At 43.2% G+C, this 17,794-nt stretch overlaps 1 protein-coding gene across 7 annotated transcripts in view; it reads right to left on the bottom strand.

Annotated features, from left to right (window-relative positions):
• The window catches only part of afdna (afadin, adherens junction formation factor a), a 122,146-nt gene that overhangs the window by 61,943 nt on the left and 42,409 nt on the right, over positions 1–17,794 (bottom strand). For 6 of the 7 annotated variants that reach the window (XM_069657319.1, XM_069657321.1, XM_069657323.1 and 3 more), the window contains exons 6-14: positions 17,104–17,261; positions 14,448–14,532; positions 13,931–14,077; positions 11,272–11,316; positions 10,262–10,356; positions 8,379–8,629; positions 2,377–2,446; positions 542–612; positions 335–402 (exon numbers count right to left, since the gene is read on the bottom strand). In XM_069657319.1, coding sequence (XP_069513420.1) covers positions 335–402; positions 542–612; positions 2,377–2,446; positions 8,379–8,629; positions 10,262–10,356; positions 11,272–11,316; positions 13,931–14,077; positions 14,448–14,532; positions 17,104–17,261 — 990 coding nt within the window. The remainder of the gene's footprint in view (positions 1–334; positions 403–541; positions 613–2,376; positions 2,447–8,378; positions 8,630–10,261; positions 10,357–11,271; positions 11,317–13,930; positions 14,078–14,447; positions 14,533–17,103; positions 17,262–17,794) is intronic. The other variant, XM_069657326.1, reaches the window with a different exon arrangement.

Below are 17,794 nucleotides of genomic sequence, written 5' to 3'. Positions count from 1 at the left end.
TTTCAAGTATTTATCTTGGATATATTTCAGTTTTTTAAATAAAAAAATAGTGAATTTGAGCCTAGTTATTCTTTAAGACTTCCAGCACAGTGCCCTAACTCTGCACTGTGTACACAGACAGCAGGGTGGTTAAAAATGCTCCTAGTTTTACCACAACAATACAGGTACCGTACATTTACTACGACATATTTATGTCATACCATTGCTGGAGCAGTTAGGTCAGCAGGTTCATTTGTGTGCAATGTAAAGACCACTAAGAGGGTTCAATATTTTCCAGCTATTGACTGATTCACTAACGCGGAGCGGGGAATGCAGAGAGGACACGAATACTTACAGTTGTCTCTGAACTCGATGCCGGCCGGTAGAGTCAGCTCGGATCTGTCTGCCGAAACGTCCTGAGACCTGATGAGACGAAACGACATCGTAAGGAGGAGAGATAACGCTGAAATGGAGAGAGAGGGCTGAGGAGAAGGACGAGCCAGAGGACGGAAGAGAGGAAAAAAAGATGGAGGACGAAAGAGGAGAAGAGTGCGTGTCTGACCTGCTGTCCTGCTGCTCTCCGCGGATCATGGGTTTGACCATGCCTCTCTCCATCTCCAGCTTTCCTGAGCTCTGCACACACACGCAAACAAACACACACACACACACACAAACACACACACAGTGTCAAACTAAATCTAATTTCACTGTAATTACATTTAGTCCAGAAGACGCACATGTGAGAGTTTACAGACATGTAGATAACGACCTGTGTGTTATGAGGCTTCTGTCACACTTTCATCTGCTCATACACAACTGCCTGCAGGTACACAATTCCACATTAAGCATGCAGCTGTGATCTTTGTATACACGGGCGCCCTGGACTTCTGCACAATCAGATCAAACCTGTGCTCTCATGCTTTCTCATGTGGTTCTGTTTGGGAGCGCTGACGTGGTGTCTTGTATTAACACTCACTGGCAGGCTCTCAGGACTAATGAGAAGCAGCTAACACAACATGCACATGCTCGTGAACGATTGTTATCTTGATCTCTAATAGTCAAACATCTTCTTTTATTCTATAGAACCAACAGCAGCATTAATAGCATACGAAGTAGAACTTGTAACATATTGCAAGCAGACATAGAAGCACTTCTAATTAATAAAATCTGTACTGTATGTGTCTTTAAAAGGTTTAGTTTAACACATATGTCCATCGCTGCTACAATTAGTTTAATAACTGATCAGTCAAACATCAAGAGAATGATTTGCAGTAAATCAATAATCAAGTGATGCTAAAACCCCAAAATTAGTGAGCATTGTTCCAGCTCTCTTGTCTAGAAGTATATGTATTTTTTAAATTGGCTTTTGGTTAGTTGCATGATGTTTGACATGATGTTTGTGGTGGTTTAAAAGATTTTCTAGCGTGTTCTACAACATAAAAACATCTCAGAGTATTTCACTCTTGAATGTTGAAGCTTTTGCATGTCTTAAAAAAGCACATGCTAACAAGTGGCTAAATAAGACTACAGAGTCTGTGAAGGTTCTCAAAGCTTGATCCAAAAGTTCTTGAAGACGTTTCTACTCTCATCCGAAAGGCTCGACACTCAGGATCATGTGAGCCCAACAACCGATCAACACCAGAGGGTGCTAACGACGCTCGTTGACATTAGGTCAACAGCCCAGGTTAACGATCGACTCACCCTTGATTACACATCTATTAGTCTAATGACTGCAGAGGCTTTTATTTCCAGCATGCACCGGTTAGTTTAGAAGTGAAGAAGTCCAGTTCCCTTTTGGATTTAGCTTTGAAAGACTACAGAGGTTGCCGTGGACATAAAACGTCATCACGCTGCACATGGACGAGTAGGAAGCTTTGGCGGTGGTGAGGTTTAAGCCATGCAACCGGTGTAGTCAGTTTCCAGCCTCACTTTAACACTATACTCCCTGTGAGTGCATTGTTTAACTTCTGATCTGCAGATAGAGAGCCCCTGAACTGGTCCACCATTCTTTGAACAGAACTTGAAATATGTAGCCCCTATTTTTATGCCACATCACATCACATCTCAACTATAAGAGGGGACGGTCATGCTCTATGTTTCGTTAGCAGATCCGGACCTGAGGGCAGACTTCAATTTGAACTTCAGATACAAAAAAATGGGTTTAATGTGGATCAGTAACGTCTGCCAAAAACCTAATCCGATGAAGAAGGTCAAGGTTTGCACAAATACCAATCAGGCAGATTGGATTCATGCATCCCAACCTAAAAACTGCATTTGGCAAGTGAGGAATACATACAGCACTCAACAGGATGTAACATCTACAGCAAACATTAAATGCTCTAGGTTGTGTGCATGTGTGTGTGCGTGTGTGTGTGCGTGTGTGTTTGCATGTGTTACCTTGCTGGTAGGAAGGGCAGCTCCACTGTGGACGTCTCCGTGAAGGTCGAAGGTGGTTTCTGGTACGCTGCTGCAGCAGAGACACAGACAGGCAGCAGTTTAGATGAGAACTGTGCTCCCCACAGCTGACTTTTCATTACTGACAACGACAAGGGCTCAGACTTAATCCAGACACACACACACACACACACACACACAGTACACACACACACACACACACACACACATCTAACTCGCAGTCAGGGAGCAGAGAGCTGGATCAGAGATGCAGTAAATGAATGACTCACTAATACATGCAGACAGATAGTTTGCTTCATGCACATGCACACACACTTACATAACAGTCTAATTAGGTATAGAGAGGCAACGCCAGGAGTTCTGACAGAGCGGTGTGTTTGTGTGTTCGGGTGTGTGCGTGTTTGAGTGACAGTAATGGAGTGTGACAGCGGTCGGGTTTAAAAGACAGGCTTCTGCTTTTCACGCCCCACATGAGGGGAGGGCATCGGTGTCAAATCAACAGCAGCACGAACACAAACACACAAAGCTTTTGTGCTCTGTGTCATTGACGTGGACCTCTTGGTGGTGCACACAGTAACCAGCAGCAGGGAAAGTAGGTTAAACCGTTAACAGCATGACTCCACTTACACACAGGCACAATCAGATCGATTTTATATCCACTAAACTTTATACACTTCTTTCCTCATTTCTCATCTATTAAACAGGTAACGACACTTGAGCGTACACTGATGTGCAGTGCATGACCTACAGTTGATGAGCTTTGTGTTGAATAGGGGAAACAAGAGCCCAATATCACAAACAGCTAATTTGCCTCACGGGGCTTTACAAACTGTGCAATAACGACGACATGTAATCGATCCTCTGAATCTCTTTTCTCTTTGTTAAAGAGAAACTGCACACCTAAACATGTTTTTGAGCTGTGAACTAAATTATATTGTTGTACTGTGATGACACGAGGCGAGAGGCTGCGCTCCATCAGGACCAAAACCTCCCGACACAAGAACAGTTTCTTCCCCTCTGCTGCCAGCCTCGTCAACAAGGCCCCGACACCGCCCGTCCCCCCACGTGACATGGTCTCTCATCCAGCCCCTCAGTCACTTAACACTTAACGAGTGTTAAGTCTGTAATTCGGACTATGCGTTACATTAACGCACACTGGACTTATATTGTCTATACACTGCACTTTTTAAAAATTAATACTGTAAACTTTGCACTGTTCAATATCCTGCACACCTGTACAGTTTTTAATCCCACCTGTTGTACATATTCTGTACTATTTGTATTATACATATTGCTTTTTATATTTTTATTCTTATTCCTATTTTATTTATCTTATTGTATTTAAGTCTTTAACTTAATTTTATTCTAGTTCTGTGATAATTGTTCTGCACCAAAATCACCAAAACAAATTCCTTGTATGTGTGAATAAAAAACACCGAATCTAATTCTGACACACATCAGTGATGGTGTTAATATTGACAATTCTCACCAAATGTTTAAAAATCTGCATTTCATGGGTTGGAAATGGCTCAAACACGCCATCTACGGTTTTCAATCAGCCCTGGACCTCACCAGCTGATGGTGACGTAGACACGACCGTTTGGGACAAAATTAAATCATTAATTTTTGTATATTTTTTTTTAAAGGAATGTTAACACCTGTCAATGCACGTGCGGTTGGCGCATACGCACGTGCATAGCGTCGGCTCCGAAAGCTCTGGCTTCGGGCATTGGTGGAGCCGGAGCCAACCGCTCAACCTGATATGGCTCGGGACCACCACGGTCCTCCACCACACTAAAGTGCTCTTCAGGGGACTCTGGAGGGGAGAGGTCGTCCACCTCAAAAGAGCCCTCTGTGGCACATGTGTTTTATTTATCTTGCCTTTTGATTTTATTTATATCTGCTCTATTGTTGTCTGTCCCTCGGCACCATTGTAAATGAGGGTTCTCCCTCGATGTGTTTTCCGAGGATTTAAATAAATAAATGAGGATGAAAGGGTACTACGAAAATGTTTCCTCTTCTCTGCGTCCGTCTCAAATATCCCAAATCAGTCAAACTCATTTTGGTGGCACAATCTGATCCTCAAAAAAAAAACCAGCAAATGAAACTGCAGGTCTATTCACTGACAACGATCACACACTGAAGAAAAAAAGAAAGGGCTGGATATATGTTGTACAGTTACCACCGTTATAGAGTCAGGTTATACCGATGACTGTTCGCTTCTGTCAATCAAAGCTAACCAACATACAAACCAAGCAGACATTTCCACCTGCAAATGAATAACATTTACCATAAGATAGATAAGATATCCAAACATGGTGGAGGGATTACGTTTCCTCCCAGACCTCTGGTACATATTTCCCGTCTTTCATGCCCTTTTCTCGCTGACTGACGCTGAACACATGATGAGAGGCAGGAGATTAAAGTTCAGAACACTCTACGCAACAAGATCATCTGACCAGCAGCCAAAACCTGGAGCCAAATATCTTAAAAATCAGAGGTCACGCCAAGCTGCGGCTCTAATCGTTTTAAACATCAGGACGTGTCTCCAGCTCAGATGAACGATGCATCCTTGTGAGTTTGTACAGCTGAATGTTGGAGAGCGGCCCGGAAAACCACATCCACAGCATCAGGCTTGTATTCCAGACTGAGGCGACACCGAGCTGTGTAAAATGACATGGACTCGCCAGACATTACACAGACTTTTATAGAGAACATCTCAAACTTTACTCAGAGTCAGAAAAAGATAATGGATGGCAGCAGGAAGCAGCATCTCTCTGAAGGTGAGGAAAATGCAGCGACTGAAGCCAAAGCTGCCTGTTTACATATCCAATAGACACGTTAGCAACATTAGCATTCATTCGGAGCTACGCTTCTGATCACCCGATGACTGTTAGTTCAAATATTTACTTTCCTAAAGCTTCTCACCAACCTGAGAGAAATATCAGCCTCTTTAGCTGCCAAATCCTCCACAGCAGCTGGTCGCTAACTCAGCCCGTGTGTTATTTGGTGCTTGGCACCAAGTCTAAAGTGGGTTTTTAGAGCTTTTTCGCTTAAAACAGCTGCCTGCTCGAGCTGAGAGCAGCACTGATGAAAGAGAACGTGAGACATGAACCAAAACAAAGACATAAAAGATGCTAAAGGGCGTCACAGAGCTGAGGGGATCTACGGAGACAGGTGATGGCTCTTTGTTGGTTCACATACAAAGTTATTCTTTCAATTAGTAACATGAAAATATTGAGCTTCAAATGTACAAACTTCCTCTACAGAATAAGAAGATGGAGGAGGAGGAAGAGGAAGAGAAGAAGAAGATGGAGGAGGAGGAGGAGGAAGAGGAAGAGAAGAAGAAGATGGAAGAGGAGGAGAAGGAGGAAGATGAAGAGAAGAAGAAGATGAAGGAGGAGGAGAAGGAGGAAGAGGAAGAGAAGAAGAAGTAGTAGGAGGAGAAGGAGGAAGAAGAAGAGAAGAAGAAGTAGTAGGAGGAGAAGGAGGAAGAAGAAGAGAAGAAGAAGTAGTAGGAGGAGAAGGAGGAGTAAAAGAAGAAGGAGGAGGAGGAGGAGGAGAAGTAGAAGTAGAAGACGCAGAAGAACAAAGAGAAGAAGAATACTAGGCATGTGAATATAGAACAGAATATATAGAATATATTTGTGTTAGTTTCTCCCAACAAAAGTAAAAACAACCAAAAAACGCAGATTCACGTGGTGGCGGAATAATCGGGAAAATAGTTCCTGGCTGGGAAACTTCATGTAAACACAAGTCTGAGCAACAACCCGGAAAGTCTCTGAAGTTTGGATCCATGTCTTGCCGTCTTCATGTCATATTATATAGATACACAGCGGACAAAGTAAACACTGTTTTGATGAATTAACTGGTGCAGCAACAAGTCTGGGACAAAATCAGAAACTCTGGAAACAGCTGTCAACATGTTGTTTAAACACTCTGAGCAATAGTATCAAATACATCTTCTTTGTAGAGTCAGCAAAGTTTCAGTTTGCTTTTTAATTAAAGTTCAGAACAGACTAAAGTTGGAAACATTATTCACAACTTGATAAATGGGACCATTTCAGGAGCACCTGAATGCAGCCCAAGTTTAGAGAAAAGGACCCTGCAGGTTTCAGTTCAGCTCACTCACACCTGCTGATCACTTCTTCCTCTGTGGTCGAAGGTGCTAATCAAAATCACCTGATGGGAGTCTTTGGAATGCAAACCTGCACCGGAGACTGCACCCTCGTGTTGTGAGAGCCCTGTCACAGATCAAATCCACACAAAAGCCGACTCAACACCAACTTTTAAAAGTTGTTTCTCAGGCTGGAAACCAAAATAAGCTTTCAGTTGCCAAAACTGAATAAAGGGTGGGCATTTCTCCTGCATGTCACTTGTGTTGCGTTTAAATACAAATTAGTTTATCTAACCCCAACCACTTATGCAAGAAATAATACATATTTAGTCATTTACTTTTTTTGCTGTTTGCTGTCCCTTTATTTAATGATAAGGTAAAAAATGTCCGCCCCTGATGGAAACCAGGCCAAGAATTTGTTGCCTATTTTTTAAAAAGGTTGCAAATAAACACCTCTTTCTGTTGAGCTCTGATATGATTCACTTTTTTTGTCATTATTTAAAGTCTTAATCTGGAAGATTTTCATGTAAATAAATGTCTGTTAAGTCACAATCGCCGAATGAGGTAACACAATGCTGATTGAGCCGATGGCCCACTGATGACAGCCTTTACATTTGCAGTATTACAGACTGGGTGTCTGGTGCAAAAAAAATCACAAGCAGCGCCCACTTAGTGACGTGTTTTCCATCAGCCAGCAGTGGTTGGTCTGCCAGGGAGGGTAGGCGGAGCTAAGCGGCTGCTTTTCCGCTCTCTGCAAGTGTTGCGAGTAAACAGTAATCTACTATGGCTGAACAAACAAAGAAAAGATGGATGACTACAGATACAACTTCAACAAGAAGTGAAAATCCAAAGAAAAAGAAACAAACTCGACGCTCAGATGAAGGCAAACGGTCCAAATAGAGAACAAAACGGATCTCCCACACGAGCACTTTAAATTGTCATTTAGAAATAAGTAAAATTCTCTACCTCAACCTGTGTTAAATGCTAACAACTGAGCACAAAGACAAGCTAAGATGCTGTTGCTTTCTTAATAACAGAAAATAAACTACTTTGGATGAAACCTGCATACATTTTTTGTTGCTTTCCTCTGATTTTCTCTTTAAAATAGTTGAATAAAAAAGGTGTAACTCCTTTGGGGTACCGTGTTGAAACATTTTACGCTCTGCCACTAACTTCAAAACACTTGGTCGATGTCCAAATACAACTTTAGAAAACACTTCATAAAGTTATATTGTCGTTCTCAAAAATACTTAAAAGGTCCAAACAAAACAAGCTTAACAAGAGAGACCTGCGTGTGTTACTTCTGCTCTTGGTTTCGACTCATTTCAAAGAACTACTTCATGCTGAACACACAGAGAAACGAATGAAAGAGTTGGTTACTTACACACCTCTCTCCCTGTCTCGTAGTGTTAGTCATCCATTGAGTCATTAACGATCCATTCAGAACTTATTCAAAGCCTCTTTCTTGTCCGTCACTCACCCCTAACAGCTCACACACTCCCCTCTCCTCTTATCTGCTGAGTTTTCTCTCGCTCCGTCTCCCGTTGGTGTGTGAGACGACAGCGAGCGGGAGGCCACACCCAGCACCATGTTGATCAGATTAGAGGGCAGACCGCCTGCCATAACCCCAGACCTCCGCTCTTCCTCTCCTCTCATTTCCTCATTCTCTCCATCCCTCCCCCTTCTTTTCTTCCCTTCATCTCTACGTGTTCCTGCCAACTCCAAACCTCATCCTCTCCTCCCTTCATCTTCAGTAACACCCTCTGCTCTCAAGTTTGTGAACAGAAAAAAAGCAAAGTGTGTAGGGAGGATGAGAGGTAGGAAAATAAAGCTGAAGACACACAGAACTTTCTCCTCTTCCTCTTACCCAGACTTGTGCCGGCTCCTCATCATGGCCGCCGGCTCTCTCTTCGCTGCCTGGTCGAACATGGGGTCCACAAACTTGAAGACGTGACCAGAACCAAACTGGATGGTGGAGCCTGAACGCAGCACCGTTGTCTCAGTGACTCGCTGTCCGTCGACGAAGGTGTCGGCGTCAGGGCCGTGCGGCGTCACAGTGACCATGCCTTCAGTGTGCATGAGGTTGCAGTGATGGGGCAGAATCCCCGGGCCTAGCAGCTGGAGACAAACAAAACAACATGAGGCGGGAGTTTACAGGTTTAACTGAAATCAAAGTTTACTGCACATACTAGGTGTTTAATTTGACTTTGGGCTACAACCACGATTACCTTTTTTGTCCATTGATTTGTTGATTATTTTCTCTATTAATCAGTTAGTTGTTTGTGAAAAAGGTTGATCAAAACCCAAGATAACATCGTCAAATCAAATCTTGTTTTGTCCTAAACATACAGACCTTCAGTTTACGATCAGAAACGATGGAAAAAAACAGAAAATACACTTTTTAGAAGCTGAATTTGTGTGTTTTTCCTTAAAACTTGACTCAAAACAAGTGTTTGATCACCAAAGTTGTTGGTAATTAATTTAAACTTTGACAACTAATTGTAGTGTTCTGACCGAACCTGATCTTATGTTAATATATTTAGTTTTTTTGTATCTTATCTTGTTATTTTTGCTTAATGTCACACTTTAAATGCTCTGTTTTTAACTGTGTAAAGCACTTTGAACTGCTCTATGTAGAAATGGTGCTATTTAAATAAACTTGCCAAGCTTTCCTAAAGTTTGACAACTAATAGATTTATCGACTTAATGGCTGCAGCTATAATTGCTAAAACCAAAAAGATTAAAGTAGTTTCCCTGTGACAGCGCCCCCTACAGATGCATGCTCCAGCTAGCACCTTATTTTTTAATACAATGTCGGAGGAACAAAGACAGAGGGGAATTCACTACGAATGAATTGCGGCCGCTATCTGCTCCGTCTCAAGGTCTGATTCACAAAGCAAATCACACTGGTGATATTCAAGCGCAAACACGGCCATAAAGTTTCGCAGATCCGTGCAGTTTGCTGTTGTTTTGTGTTGGATTGTGGAGAGAAGATGTCTGCACCTCCGATCTCTGCTGCACGGTGCTGCGCTCTCATTGGTTGAGCTCCAGACTGACGGATCTGAACTCCATCCACAGCTCGATTATGAGCAGGGAGGAGAGGGTGCGGCTCTATTTATTGTAAAGTCCAGACTCAACAGGTGTTTGCTAGTTTAACTGTCTGTAACGCAGCTTTATTTCTTAAGACTGTGCCACAGCAGCTCGTCCAGATAATATTCCCCGTCATGGTAACGGCTCCACACTTGTGGACAAGGTGTGCCGGGGTTGAGCCTGGACTTATTGATCTCCAATTAAAGATGAATTGTCGTCATGATCACTGGAAACACCGCAGTTACCACCAGTTCTCTGCAGGCGATTATAGTTTCACTCTAACTGTGCGGTGCTGTTAGCGCTGGTGTTTGTGAATTAGACACTTTTTCCCACGAGGCTCATTTGCATATAAAGAGACTAAATTTGCCCCGAATGTTTGCATAATGACTCATTTAAATACACGCAAACAGCGCCGGAGCACAGAGACGCTGTTTGCTCTGCAGCGCACTTTGGGGTGCATTCAGCCCTCTCTCTGTGCACAGGTTTAGCAGGCGCAAAAGCCACACAACCCTTTGGTGAACTCCCCCCTGAGTGTGCAGAGGCTGCTGCTGATTTAGCAGGTGTGGAAATAGCACTACTGACAAGTTAAGTCTGGTGAAAATCAGTGCTGATGCTAACATGTAGATAGCTTTCATTTTGTTTTTTGTGTGATGTAGTTACCTGGATTGCTCCGTCCTCTGTGCAGTCTGAGCCGACCTCAGTGATGCTGTGCTGAAGTCTGTACAGCTTTGGTTTGTCCCGGGAGTCAGACCCGTCTAGACGCACACAAACACTCACATTTAGCACCGGACACTTTGTTCTTCACATCACATCCAAAACAAGAAGCACTGTTAAACACAAGCTTCACTCAGAGTGTCCCTCTATCACTACAACAACAGGAAGGACTCAATACAGATGGGAGTACTCTGGGTGACATGCTAATGTGGCATAAAGTGTTGGTGGCTTGTGGAGGCTGCAGAATAATTGATTATTAGTGAACAGGAGTTTAGTAAAAGCAAAGCGGCGTATTAGTTCAATAAAGAGGGAAACATCGGCTGCTCTGGGAAAAGAAAATTCTGGGACGAATGAATGAGGAAGAGAAAAACCTCAGAACCACCGTGTGGTTAGAAATGATACATAAAATATCAACAGACAGCTGATATAACTGGGTTACTGGGACAGTCGATACCTTGTACTGTTTTATAATGACATTTAATAAGAGATAGTTGCATTTCCTAGATTTAAACTGAAATTCAGTCTCACTGGTGCATTGAGAGCAGAAGCTTTACGCATCTCATTGTAAACATTTTATTGCTCACTGTTGTTGTTGTTTTAAATGTCATTCTAATTAAGGCTGCATGATAAATTGTTTAACCTTGGTAAGTGTGATGTGTGCATGTGCAATTGTTGGTATATTTAAGGAAATGCATTGATGTGCTTTATGTTTGCTTATCCGACTCTTAGCAAAAGCTATTTTATTAAAAAAATATCTCCTTCTTTTAACTGCTAAATTAGCTTGTATTAATAAGAGTAGCATGTACAGTAATCCTACTAAGGATTAAAGCTAGACTACAAACATGACATTTAGCTGGGGGGTAGCTTTGAGGCTCAAATAAAAGGGCTCACAGCACCTCTTAACAATCCCATGAGCCGTTGCAACAGACACAGACGAAGTGTGGTGGATTTGTTACCTTCGTGGTGCCGATAGGCGTAGTAGGCATAGTGATTCCCTCGCCCTAGGCAAACAGGCAGGCAGGCGCAGAGGTAGAAGGACACATGCACAAGGCCCCAGACACACACGCACGCACACACACACACACACACACACACGCACCATGCCAAAAGAAGGTGGGAAAGAAAACAGACACATAGCAGAGGGTGAGAATGCAGCAAGGAGGAAAAATGCAGCATTACCTTATTAACCCATTAATTGCATGGAGGCACACACACACACACACACACACACACACACACACACACACACACACACACACACACACACACACACACACACACACACACACACAGACACACACACAGACACACACACTGACACATGGAGAGCCTTTCTCTGTCTACATTTCTGATACACCGCTAAACTGTTTATCCAGTTTAAGTCATAACATTATGACTACCTGCCTAATATTGTGTCGATCCCCCTTTTGCCGCTAAAACAGCCCTGACCCATCGAGGCATGGACTCCACTAGACCTCTGAAGGTGTGCTGAGGTACCTGTCACCAAGACGTGATTCATCAGACCAGGCCACCTTCTTCCATTGCTCCGTGGTTCTGATTGTTGCCGCTTTCAGCAGTGGACGGGGTCAGCATGAGCACCCTGACCCGCTACATTAGCTCTTCTGTTGGATCAGACCACATGGGCCAGCCTTCGCTCCCCAAGTGCATCAGAGAGCCTTAGTTCTGCCTCGTCCTTGGACTACAGACCCCCACTGCAGACCGGGAACACCCCACAAGAGCTGCAGTTGTGGAGATGCTCTGACCCAGTCGTCTAGCCATCACAATTTGGCCCTTCTCAAAAATGCTCACATCCTAAAGCTTGTCCATTTTTCCTGCTTCATCAACTTCAAGGTTAAAATGTTCACTTGCTGCCTGACATATCCCACCCACTGACCGGGGCCATTGTAACTAGAAAATCAATGTTATTCACTTCACCTGTCAGTGGTCATAATGTTATGGCTGATGAGTGTATATTCAAATGTCAATAAATGATTATGTCTGTAAAACAAACAAGTAAAAGAATAAACTGAGACTATAGCCGGTTGGTAGGAGCGCCTCTCTACAATAGTTTCCTGTGACCTCTGCTAGGGAATTAAGGGAATCAAATACATTCAATAATAAGGCAGTTAATATATGCTATAAATGCTAATTCATTAGCATTTTTGCCTCTGTTGCTTTGATAAACAACAGTCCTGGCTCACACATCAGCTATGACAGACATCAATCTGAGCCACTGCACTGATCTCACTTGTTAAAGATAAATACAAGTAAATGAACGTAAACCACACACGCTCTCACACAGAAACCAAGCCGCCATTATTTACAAGAGTCACCAAATAAATCCCCCATCTTGGCAGTTTTCCAGACAGTGGATGAAGTCGATGTGTTAGTACTCTCCTGGACCAGATAAGTTAGTTTCATGAGGCATGTGACAGACGAAGAGGAAGTTAAAGAGAGAGGGGATCAGTAGAAAGAAACAAGCTGTTAGGGCTGCATCACATCACAGTTAGCAAGACTCAGGTCGGGTTCCCAAAATGCTCCAATATCACAGTTGTGTTTTCATACGTGGGTTTATTTGTATTCTGCATTCCAGGAGTTTATCAGAAGCAACTTACCTTTCGTCAAACCTGTCAAATCTAACAGTGATTTCCCACAATGCCAACCTTCTATTTTCACAGGTTGATCAGTAAACACTTTCTACTCTAGATGTGAAATAAACCCTGAAATTCAACGTACGTCAACATCACATGTTTTCTTTTATAGTTTGTTAGTGTTTGATGTCAGCAGCAGCACCTCCAGGATTCTGGCATGTGCATCCAAGTCTGTTTCAAACTGGGTCACTGATTTAAAACTTGTTCTGCCGTAGGATTTGTTGCAGAGGTGTTATTCTACAACTTAAGATCCTTTCACACCTGCCGCTGCTGTTGCAGACCGGTGTTGCACCTCCCCCTGTATTTCTGTCCGGATCAACCTTTGCAAAAAGAGGCGTCTCTGTCAGGATCAAACTGAGACACAGGTTTTGTTCATGTTTTTTGGGGCCTTTTTATGCCTTTATTTAGAAAAAGAGGAGAGTGGATGGTGTTGAAACAGGGGGAGAGCGACTAGGGATGACACGCTGCAAAGGGCGATGGTGGGAGTTGAACCGGGGCCACCGCATCGAGGACTGTAAGCCTCTGTATATGGGACGCATGCTTTAACCGCTGAGCTAAACCGGCACCCATTTTAGGATAAAAATTAACCAAAAAATGGTTAAAAATTACGGCTGCTGTGCTTTCTATGGCAGAGGTAGCATTCACAAGCATCCACAGGTAAACGCAGCTAAGAGCCGTCTCCAATACGGATTTAAACGACCTCCTGCTGTGGCTTTAATATACTGAGGAAATCCTGTACTGGTAGGAGCAGAAACCACAGACCAGCTGGGATCCATCAAGCAGTCACATGTGATTCACTCACCTCAGCAGGGACATGTTTTCACTGCAGCTACACCTCTACCTGCTGGCCACTACACGTCATAACACCTTCAGAGCAGCTGTAGCACTTGTACCTCTGTTAGAAGTACGACTGATGGACTCTAGAGCGATTACATCACAGGTTAAGTGTGTGTTGTGGTTGTACCTGGGCTCAGCTCCACCAGGTAAGGCAGTTTCTCAGGCGGCAGTGAGCTGCTGCTGCCTTCCTTCCGCAGGCCCTTGTCGTCCATTTTTCTTCCCTTCCTCCCCTGGTAGTCCGGGGGTCTCTTCTTCAGCTGGAACACGAGCGCTCCTAACACACAACAGCATAAATATTTTACTATATTACATTGAATTGTTGATTGTCTGGTTAGTTATAAATCATTTATAAATTATCAGCTGATCTTGAAACATCTACATGTACTTCCAATTATGAATTAAAAGGTGCAATCTGTACATTTTGTGCTCATGTTTACAACCCAACTCCTCTGACTCCTCTGTAAACAAAGGACACCACAAGGATGGCAGAGGAAGAGCTACTATTGCAGTTGTAATGACTATAAGGCAGCAGGAGGGGGCAGTAGAGACAAAGAAAAGAGGAAAAGAGTGTGACAGAAGCTTGTACATCTATTGTGAAGTGTTGTGTGTGCGTGTGTGTGTGTGTGTGTGTGTGTGTGTATTACCTCTGTCTGCAGGCCAGTCCCTGAAGATCTGCAGTGGACACTCAGAATCGTCCAGAATCGCCTCTTTGCCCGACTTATCGTCTTGCTGCAAGGAAAACAACAAGAGGCAACATTCAGTCAGCTAAACAACCAAACATACCAAAGCACACTAATGACAGGAGCACAGTTGCCCTCTTATTTTCATGTGATTGACAGGTATAATTTGAGACCCCGAAAGACTGCCACACATAGTGTAAGATGACAGATCTCGAATTAGAAGAACTACTGAAGATTATATTGTTGAAAGATGAAGATTATAAGTTCCTCTAGATACTTTTTAAAGTAAGAAAAACTACTGCAATGTGATTAATGGCCATGTGGTGGAGTAGTTAGTACCGGCGTTGTCAATATCTAAACAGGTTTTTCTCACATAAAGAGAGAAAAGGCCACGTTAGCCCCATCAGAGTGCTAAGTGTAGTTAGCATCTTGGCCTACATTGTTCCTTAGCTTGAAAACATCTCTATTTGTCGTCATGACGTCCACAGTGCTAATGCTAACTCAGTGTGTAGGGACTTGGGTTGGGAACCAGAGAGAGGTTGGTTCAAGTTCCGGTACCGACCAAGCTGGAGAGGTGCCAGTTCCTTTCCTGAGTCCCCAACTGCTAGAGGCGAATGTCCATATGCAGCCCCCTCACTCTGACGTCTCTCCTTTAAAGCATGTCCATAGGGTTCTGTTTGTGCATGTGTGTATATCCGGCCCATGTTTGTGTAGCATGTTTGTATCAACAGAGTGAAAATAATCAATTTCCCCGTAGGGATTAATAAAGTATATCTTCTTCTTTTTACCGTCTCATCTTTCAGTTTTAATTTGATTATTTTTCGGAGCCTCTCCTTCCTCCTGAAACCAACAAGTCGTTTTGCCATTCAAAGGCCAGACCTTATTTGGAGACAGTATTTGGAGTGACCGCGTAGCCCCTCCCCCACGTGTGCGATCCCACATGTGGGAGCGGCCGCACTGCACGGTCACTCCAAAGTTGTAGGAAACATAGCTGCTCTGGGATCGGTTATTCGGCCTTACATGTACGAGCCAGAATCGCGAGGAGGTATCAGAATGGTACGCTGAAATCTTGACAACGAATGGACTACAAGCTAGTGCAAGAACGCAGCCTGAGGTGAATGACGGTGAGTGACGATCGGTCCTGCAGCCTGTAGCTGTTCTGAACAGCCCATTTAAAAATTTAATTTGTAAACATGGAACTATGCAATTTTCACTTTTTCACTGTGAACCCCTAAAAATGTGAAACCCATGAAAATATGAGAATATCCCTTTAAAGATGTGGCCCCTTTAAGAAGAGGAAAAAACTTAACACTTAGCTAGTGACAGACTTTGCATAGACACAAGTCAGAATAGATGAAGTCAGATGGGGGATTTTATGGGGCATAAACACAAGGGAAACACATTTCTGAATGGAGGGATGTTTAAAGATTTATTTAAAGTGTGCTGATTCACTCAAACAAAGGGACATATCTTAATTCATCACATTACATTTTCTTAAATATTTATCTAAATGTAATTGTTGGATTTAATCGTTTGTGATGACTCCTTTGTTGCAGAACATCAGCTCTAAGTTGTTGTGATGACAACAAAGAACGAGCACAATGACATTATGTTGTTCTCAGGCTTTATAAATATTGCATTGTGTTGTATTTTCTTTAAAGAATGAAACAGTTGCCCCACATATTTCATCCTGTTCAGTCTCATCTCAGTTAACATCCCCTCCCCCTGCACACAAACACGCTAGCTAACATGCTACCAGCTAGTATACTGCTGCGTATTCCTCCTGCTCACTAACCTAATGGACTTTCCCTGTGCTTTGGTCTCATTAGCAAATTGCCACAGACTATAAACAGTGTGCGTGTGTGTGCGCTTGTGTGTGTATTGTCTCTAGAGGGTCCTCCACTGTATTGGCTGTTGGGAGCAGCAGTTATTTCATATGATTGGCCATCGACAGAGAGTCCATCTGAGAGGACAGATATGGGAGAGGCTGTGGAGAGGGCAGCCAAGTTCACCGTAACAGTCACACACATGCACGAACACACACATGACACACACACACACACACACACACACAGAGACATAGAGCATCTGCTGCTGCTACAGCACTCAGTCTGAAAGCAATTGAATTGCATTCCTCCCAAAAGGTTTTAGTGCCAAGTAGCATTCTGTTTCAATCTGCCTGACCAGAGAGGAGTGTGTGTCTATGTATGTGTGTGTGTTATTGGTCACGTGACCATGACCTTGGCTGTCCTCCTCACAGCCTCTCAGAAGGATGATGGAGGTGTTTATTGATGAGATAAGAAGAGGGGGTTTTGTGTGGAGAACAAAATATGTAGGTGTTAAGCAGTGAGCACTTTGGAGATAAATTATGACAATTAAGGCACTGCAATTAAATACGAGTATACTCAATATCACTCAACATGTGTTTAAGTGGATGCACTGCAGCTGAAGGGGCTCGCAAAACACCATAAGTTAGCACCAAGTTGCACTGAAACTAGTTTAACTGATCAGAGGACAGATGTGTTTAAATGTGGAATAGGAGGGTGTAGGAGGTGTGTGTTCACAGGTACATGATAAGTCCTCGAAAGGTAAGAAATAAATGTGTAAAAGGTCTTCTTACCCGTGCGATGCAGTACTCTCTGGGGTTCTCCTTCTCCAGCCCGTACTTCTCCAGGGCCTCCACCACAGCGAAGTCGGCCGTGTCTCTCGTGGAGAGCAGGATGGTTTTATACGGGATGTTGGGCTTCAGACTGTCGGCGTATATCCGCAAAGTGCCTCCTGCAGGAAATACAACAAACATCTCTGTTAGCCATTGCAACATGGAGGCCCTATTCCTGGGCAGATTCAAATAATCTTCCTACAGGCAATGTGAGGCGACTCCCTTTTAATACAAAAAAGATCAAACAAGTCTAAGTTAGAGTCACTACATTTACAATCCATGCCAATTGAAATAACGGTAACATGTGGTATTAAGATGACAAGAAACCCTTATTTGTACCATTGAATTTCTAACATCAAAGATCTATGGTTGCGACTAGAGATGGTATCGTTAGGATTTTATTGATACTGGTATCGATGCAGATACTACTCTCCATTATTTGCTGCTAAAGACGTGTCTTTATTAGGGTGTCTGATAATGTGCCTCTGGAAAGGGGGGTGTAACTGGGGTTAACGGCCGTGGTCATCTTCCTACAGTAACAACAGTTAACATTAACAGTAGATGCAGTAACAGCAACAATCATAAGGAATACAAAAATAGTTTTCTAGCTGTCATGGCAACTCAAAATTTACACTTGTTGGTGAGCTATCAG

Source organism: Semicossyphus pulcher, unplaced genomic scaffold (assembly GCF_022749685.1).
Source record: "Semicossyphus pulcher isolate SPU_LCO1_2020_fin unplaced genomic scaffold, fSemPul1.0.p SCAF_11, whole genome shotgun sequence".
Classification (NCBI taxonomy): domain Eukaryota; kingdom Metazoa; phylum Chordata; class Actinopteri; order Labriformes; family Labridae; genus Semicossyphus; species Semicossyphus pulcher.
The sequence above is the reverse complement of the archived record's forward strand: the minus strand, read 5'-3'. Positions and strand labels throughout refer to the sequence as shown.